This window comes from Cherax quadricarinatus, chromosome 21 (genome assembly GCF_038502225.1).
Source record: "Cherax quadricarinatus isolate ZL_2023a chromosome 21, ASM3850222v1, whole genome shotgun sequence".
Taxonomy (NCBI): Eukaryota; Metazoa; Arthropoda; class Malacostraca; order Decapoda; family Parastacidae; genus Cherax; species Cherax quadricarinatus.
This window is the reverse complement of record NC_091312.1, coordinates 25,640,478-25,648,984: the sequence shown is the minus strand read 5'-3', so window position 1 is coordinate 25,648,984 and position 8,507 is coordinate 25,640,478. Positions and strand designations below refer to the sequence as shown.

At 41.5% G+C, this 8,507-nt stretch overlaps 1 protein-coding gene across 1 annotated transcript; it reads right to left on the bottom strand.

The window, feature by feature from the left end:
* Positions 1 to 5,664: 5,664 nt before the first annotated feature.
* LOC128688994 (glutathione peroxidase) lies at positions 5,665 to 7,875 on the bottom strand. The gene is made up of 4 exons (XM_053777058.2): positions 7,385 to 7,875; positions 6,818 to 6,952; positions 6,520 to 6,660; positions 5,665 to 6,154 (listed from the first exon to the last, which is right to left on the bottom strand). The coding sequence occupies exons 1-4, from the start codon at positions 7,553 to 7,555 to the stop codon at positions 5,963 to 5,965; spliced, it is 639 nt and encodes a 212-aa protein (XP_053633033.2). The 5' UTR covers positions 7,556 to 7,875; the 3' UTR covers positions 5,665 to 5,962.
* Positions 7,876 to 8,507: the final 632 nt, after the last annotated feature.

Sequence of the window (8,507 nt, the reverse complement as noted above, 5' to 3'; positions counted from 1 at the left end):
TCCATGTTGACATTATTGCATCACACAGTTGCTGCAGATTTGTCGGCTGCACATCCATGCTGCAAGTCTCCAGATTCTGCTTTACTCCAGATTCTGACCCTACCATCTACACGTCATTACAGGAATCGCGATTCGTCAGACTAGGCGACGTTCCACTTTTCAACTGTCCAATTTTGGTGAGCCCAATACAGCCTAAATTTCCTGTTCTTCGCTGAACCCGTTGTGGTCTCCTGCTGCTGTAGCCCATCCGCTTGAAGGTTCGGTATGTTGTGTGTTCAGATATATATTTTTTTTTTCACACCACTTTTGCAATACATGGTTATTTGAGCTACTGTCACCTTCCTGCTAGTTTGAACCAGTCTCGCCATTTTCTTCTGACCTCTCTCATTATGAAGGCATTCTCGCCACATAACTGCCGCTCACTGTGTTTTGTGTTTTTTACGCCGTTCTCTGCAAACTCTAGAGACTTGTGTGCGAAAACCCCAGATCAGAAGTTTCTGAGATACTCAGATCACCCCGTCTGGCACCAACAATCATTCCACGATCAAAGTCACGTAGATCACATTTCTTCCCCCATTCTGAAGCTAGTCTTAACAACTGAACCTCTAAACCGTATCTTTACGTTCTTCATCGTTGAGATGCTGACACGTCATTGGCGGATTAGATATTTGCATTAACGTGCAGGTGTACAAGTGCACTTAATCAGTGGCCATTGAGAACACATATGTGCTTGCGTACAAGTGTACGTGCGCAGAAATGTAACTTTATAATCTATAATAATCTAAGACAATCACTCAGTGAAACTTGGCGGGATTCCCGTCAGGTTATGATGGGAGTGATTAAAAAAAAAAACGTTGATTTTTCCCAGGGGAGGTTTCTTCAACCAGTTATATCACAGAAACCAATAGACAAGTCACACCGTATACCATGGCATTTAAAAAATAAACATTTTAAATTCGGCTTCATTCTTAATACCTGACAAAGAAAATTGGATAAAAAATATAATACAGTAATTTGAAAAGTTTTAAAGTTCTGTTTAATTTTTCAGAATAACCTAATTTCTTAGTGGTCCAAAGTTAGCATGCTATTCCATTATATATATATATATATATATATATATATATATATATATATATATATATATATATATATATATATATATATATATATATATATATATATATATATATATATATATATATATATATATATATATATAATTTTATTATTATTATTATTATCACATTAAGAGACTACAAATCGCACTAAGATTCTGAATCTTCCTCTAAGATACACTAATGTTGAAAGTTTGAAGCAGATCAGAAGAAGCATTCTCCAGTTACCTCACAAAGTCCAACATTTCCAAGGTTTTAACTATGTTAACCTATAAACAAATTTGCTCATTCACAGCTAAATCTTAGTATCTCATATTTATCATCAACTACGTTAGGGTCAAAGGATAGAAGCGGATCATGAGAGGTTTTCCGCAAGGTATTGACCCCTCAAGGAAGGTTCCTTCATGTTGATGAGGGGCTCTTGATTTAGGGAATTGGATCTGTGCTCCAGTTCCCCGAATTAAGCCTGAATGCCTTCCACATCCCCCCCCCCCAGGCGCTGTATAATCCTCCGGGTTTAGCGCTTCCCCCTTGATTATAATAATAATAATCCGGAGGTATTGAGTGCAAAACAATATCACAATTTGTTCAATAAATTTGGCAAATTGAGAATCATGTAGCCTAGTAACGGCGCTCACCTGAAGCCGATCAAAAAATTCTCCAGTTATCTCACTGAATCCAAATAATTACAAGTTTTTTATCTGTTTGATTATTTACAAATTTGCTCTTACGCAGATTATTCTTAAAATATATCATCTTTTTATGATGTTCTTCGGCCGTTAACAGTTTAAGTCATTCAGAAAAGCCATTGCTATAATATTTCATGATAAAAAAACATGACTTTAATAATCATATCTATAAATTGGCCCTTTCACACTCCGAAAACAATCTTGACCTTTTTTACGTAGGATAAACCATTATTCAAAGTTTGAAGCCGATCAGAAGAGGCTTTCCCACGTTATCTCTTGGAAAAGAAATTCGAGAATAATCTCCACATAGAGCTCCTGCACGTGCCGGTAGTTGCACGAACCTTGCCATAGTTACACTACATCAACCTTGAAAATTTGAAGCCTGTCAGGTAAGGCATTCTCAAGAAATAAATGAAAACTACAGAGGAAGTAAAACGAAAATCAGGCAGCCATTTAAAAGTACTTCGGGGACGCATAATTATTCTAAAAAAATGTAGAATTCTAATAACATGATAAATTAACAAATGTTTAATAATTCAAGTGCTTCTCTTTTTTTTTTTTCTTTTTTTTACATTTTGGTATTTATTTATAACTGTGGTCATGTGTTTTGTTATTATTTTTATACGAATGTTAAAAACACGAAGGAAAAGAATAATAGTATATAGGTAATATTCTATATCATTACGGTGCACTAAGACGGGAGTTATCCTGAGGTTGTATTTGTCAAGACACGCACAAGAAATGGTGAAGGTTCGATCCTCAGCCCTCAGGAATGGTGAAGGCTCGATCCTCAGTCCTCAGGAATGGTGAAGGCTCGATCCTCAGTTCCTTTAACATCGTTGCCATCTCTGACTTACAGTACGTGGGCAAAGTAAAAGAAAAAAAAACTTACCTCATGAAAAAGTATTACCTAAATTATGCTTCAGTTGGTCTTGCGAGAGTTGTTGAAATTATGTGGCGATGTAATCCTAGTTGACTCGAGAGTTTTGTACCATAAACTCTCTTATATACATATATATTGGGTTTAAGAACATACAGACTGATCTGAACATTTAACCCGGAACTTAGCTGAAAATTGCGAAAAATGCGATTTTGTAAAATGTGATTTTGTCATACCGTTTTTCTGCAGTATGACATTTGGATCCGTTACCTCGGTTCCCTGTCAACTGTTCCTACGACAAGGAACAAGGGGATCAAACGGCCGTCATATCAGTGTCAGCGCGACAGTAAATAATGGAGCATCATCTGTCTTAATTCCCATTCGGGAATGGCAAGATTGGAGTTTGTGAGTCCAGTTGGGTCTGTTATGACCCATGAATTAAGTGAAATCCCTCATTTTTAGTATTTATGTTCCTCGAGACGCTGGTGAACAGGAGAGCATTCTCATTTGATCGACTATAGTTTGAGCTTACTTGGTTGTTGCTACTACCATCACAGCCACTACCACCATCACCACCACTGCTAATGCCGCTACCATTGCTACCACCATCACCACCACCACTGCTAATACCACCACCACCACCGCTGCTAATACCACCACCACCACCACCACTGCTAGTACCACTACCACCACTGCTAATACCACTACTACCACTGCTACCACCACCACCACCACCACTGCTAATACCACCACCACCACCACTGCTAATACCACCACCATCACTGCTAATGCCACCACCACCACCACTGCTAGTACCACTACCACCACTGCTAATGCCGCTACCATTGCTACCACCATCATCACCACCACTGCTAATACCACCACCACCACTGCTAATACCACTACCAACACTGCTAATACCACTACCACCACTGCTACCACCACCACCACTGCTAATGCGACCACCACCACCACCACTGCTAATACCACCACCACCACCACTGCTAATACCACCACCACCACTGCTAATACCGCCACCACCACCTCTGCTAATACCACCACCACCATTGCTAATACCACCACCACTGCTAATGCCACCACCACCACTGCTAATACCACTACCACCACTGCTAATACCACTACCACCACTGCTAATACCACCACCACCACTGCTACCACCATCACCACCACTGCTAATACCACTCCACCACTGCTACCACCATCACCACTACTGCTAATGCCACCACCACTGCTACCACCATCACCACCACTGCTACCACCATCACCACCACTGCTACCACCATCACCACTACTGCTAATGCCACCACCACTGCTACCACCATCACCACCACTGCTACCACCATCACCACCACTGCTACCACCATCACCACCACTGCTACCGCCATCACCACCACTGCTACCACCATCACCACTACTGCTAATGCCACCACCACTTCTACCACCATCACCACCACAGCTACCACCATCACCACCACTGCTACCACCATCACCACCACTGCTACCACCATCACCACCACTGCTACCACCATCACCACCACTGCTACCACCATCACCACCACTGCTACCGCCATCACCACCACTGCTACCACCATCACCACTACTTCTAATGCCACCACCACTGCTACCACCATCACCACCACTGCTACCACCATCACCACCACTGCTACCACCATCACCACCACTGCTACCACCATCACCACCACTGCTACCACCATCACCACCACTGCTACCACCATCACCACCACTGCTACCACCATCACCACCACTGCTACCGCCATCACCACCACTGTTACCGCCATCACCACCACTGCTACCCCATCACCACCACTTCTACCACCATCACCACCACTGCTACCACCATCACCACCACTGCTACCACCATTACCACTACTGCTAATGCCACCACCACTGCTACCATCATCACCACCACTGCTACCACCATCACCACCACTGCTACCACCATCACCACTACTGCTACCGCCATCACCACCACTGCTACCACCATCACCACCACTGCTACCACCATCACCACCACTGCTACCACTATCACCACCACTGCTACCACCATCACCACTACTGCTAATGCCACCACCACTGCTACCACCATCACCACCACTGCTACCACCATCACCACTACTGCTAATGCCACCACCACTGCTACCACCATCACCACCACTGCTACCACCATCACCACCACTGCTACCACCATCACCACCACTGCTACCACCATCACCACTACTGCTAATGCCACCACCACTGCTACCACCATCACCACCACTGCTACCACCATCACCACCACTGCTACCACCATCACCACTACTGCTAATGCCACCACCACTGCTACCACCATCACCACCACTGCTACCACCATCACCACCACTGCTACCACCATCACCACCACTGCTACCACCATCACCACCACTACCAACATCAACACCACTTCTACTCATGCTCGTATGAATCTTTAAACGTTATGAATTTATTTTATTGTTTTTTCAATCTACTGGTCGTCTCCCACCGAGGCAGGGTCACCCAAAAAGAAGAAAATTATAAACTTTATCTTTTCTTTTATTAACAAAATCTTTATTGTAACAAGCATCAGCAGTTTTAAATATGTTTTCAGCCCTCTAACTTTGAAGACGTTTCTGAAAAAAAAAATAGAAACTTGTGGACAAGAGTCTGAATAGTAGTGTTGTTGCTTGTATTATTATTATAATCAAAAAGAAGCGCTAAGCCACAAGGGCTATACAGCGTTGTTGCTTGTAACAGCTGAGAAAAAATACGTTTTCTTTCATTTATGAGAATATGTGACTTAAGTATGTCTATAGCGCTTTGCATATTTAATTGAATCGCCAATTTTTCATGATAACGATAACGTGATTTTGTTCTCTTAATCAATATGAAATTTTACTGCATATTTAAATTATTTTTTTCCAATGCAAAATCAAAACAAAACCGATTTATGACTTTTTTTTTATTGGAGATTATCATTTCATGGTGTAGTTGTGATTTCCAGCGGCTCCGTCCAGCCCAGCCCAGCCTCTGCAGCAACCCACAGACAGGAGAGTGGCAGCCAGAGTGAACAAGTGGCCACACTCACCCATATTACTACAGACGCTGGTCACCTGAAGGTTTTTGACAGCGTCGTCATGGGCGGGATGCTGTATGAGAATGGGCATTGGTTATGTTACGGAGCTTCAGTTGGAAGTTCAAGGATAGGAGGCTAGTGTCCTCCCAATGAAGTCCTCGAGAAAGTCCTAAGCGTTGAGAAGGGTGTTGATGTCATCCTTGAGGTCCTCAGGATCTGTAACATCTGGATGGTAGCGTGTGTACGGCTTGCCATCTCTACCGATCAGGAACTTCTCGAAGTTCCATTGAACGTCCCCAATTCTTATGGGCTCATAAAAGAGGTCAGAATAGAACTCCGTGTATGTAGACTCGCACGCGCCCTGAATTGGACACAAACAAAAATCAGATTTAATCATAGTTCAGAAAAAACAAAACTACCAATTGACTAACGTTTATTCGGAAGAAATGTATGTAAAAACCATTAGGAGTTTATTATAAAACAAGTTCACAGACTTCTCTTAAAAGACTGGAGTACAATATTGCATTATATGCCCATAAATGAAGAAAAATGTACAGTTAACAAGTTTCTAAGGGCAGAGTTATTGAGGATGAGGCTGTAGAGTGGAAGTGATGCAACTTTGTAGTCGGAAGCTAAGATTCAAGATTACCTGTGAGGTACTCTGATGAGATGAATAGCTTCTCTCTGAATTCTATAAAACTGCTATTAAAATATACTTGAACTCACCTTCAGGAATGTAAAGAATGGGTGTTCATTATTGCCGTTCACCTCAGTCTTCTCAAACATGGTGATCAGAGGCTCAAATCCGTCACCTGGACGAACGTAGCGGATACCGTTCATGATCTCGCTGTTGGTTCCCGGCTCTAGCTGTTCTCAGAAAGAAAAAAAAATGTAATAAAGACGATTAAGAAATATGCATTGCGTAAATCTCCTAAATTCGCAGGTACTTCATTAAAATGTAATTTATGATATATAACTCAGAGGGAGATTCCGTACACATCAAGATAATATTTTTATATATTACCATTGAAAACTGATTGCAGGGAAAGCCAAGGATTACGAAGTCCTGATCGACGTAGAACTCCGCAAGTGCATTCATCTGGGTGTAAGACGGGACGGTGAGTCCGCAGAAGGTGGCCAAGTTGATCACCAACACCACCTGTGGGACACAAACATTACATCGACGGCTGCTGGGCGAGGATTTACATGTAAATAAAGTTTAATAAGTAGTACTACACAAGCATTAAATTATTTTAACAGTGTATAAAACATTGATTCTAAAGTTAATATAATTTACTCTAAAATTCAAGTCGAACAGTGCAAAAATAAATAATTAATACAAATCGAGGCTATTAATCCAATGTTATCTGAATTGATTTGATTTAATAAGCGAATGTTTAAATTCTGCATAGTTATGTAACAGCTGAAGGATACTACTTAGATAATGAAACAGCCATTAAGGAGTACGCAGATTGTGGCGATATTGAATATGAACTGAAAATATTTTAGAGAAATAGATAATTATAATTGTGACAACTTAAGAAAAAAAAAAAACTGAGGTTGCCGTAACTGTACCGTGATGGCTACCCACCTTGCCTGTGTATTCTTCAAAGCTGACTTCAGTTCCATTCTCCAGCAAATTGGCTGAGAATTGATAAATGTCGCCTTCAACTTCCCCACAAACACGTCGAGGGAAGATTTCCGCGAGTCCTGGGCTCAGCAGGGCCGCGATCAGCAGCAGCGGCACTAACCGGGCCATCATCTTGATATTGCCTGCAACAGGTAATTTCTGGGGCTCTTTTATATCAGCGACGCTGCATGTCTTTCACACATAGTTCTTGTAGACAGCTTCACTTTCCTATACAGGAGATATTTTTAAACTTGATGATAATTTTTCAAGAGTTAAACAGAAGATAACACAGTTGTCACTCTGCATAAGCATTTTACCACATTTCTGTAAATCATTCACAGAGAGACAGTATGTAAAACAAGTTTCTCGGTCTGTGCAAAACTTTATTATATAATGACTTGATAAACCTCTACAGCGAGTGAATCTTCGTCAGAAAAAAAGGATCCGTTTTGCACACACTCTTCACTACACTTGTCGACACCATTTGCCAGTCAAGTTATTGCGCATAGCACTGAAGGAACGTGGGAAGGAAGCATAGACCCGCCACCTGGCTGAGAAGATACCATCTGCTCCTCGTACCTCGCATCAACACCAGCTTCACTCTAGGGACAGTCCTCATTCTCGTCCTCTTTAATGTTGCTCACTGTAACTTGTTTGTTATCATCTGAGGAACGCTTTGAGATTTTTTATTTTTAAACTATTTTATGCATTCATTGTTGTTGAAGTAGAATGAGCACAAACGCAACACTTAGGATATTTGATTAGATGTTTCGCTCACTCGGCTTTTGTAATCCAATAAGAGAAACACATATAGAGAAAGGAAATTAGGTGACCTAGGCAGGTTGTGCAAGACAGGTATACAATACCGACAAGATGAAAGTTAAGACACTTGTGCAACATCAGGTTATCTTTATTGTAGACGTTTCGCCATCCAGTGGCTTTATCGATACAGATTCTTGGACATAATTAGAAAACAGAAGAACTATGTACAAAAGATGAGGTAATCAGTCCCTCAGCCTTGGAGGTGGTGTTTCGGGGGTCAACGCCCCCACTTTATTTGAAGAAAGTTTTTTATTTTGAGCTA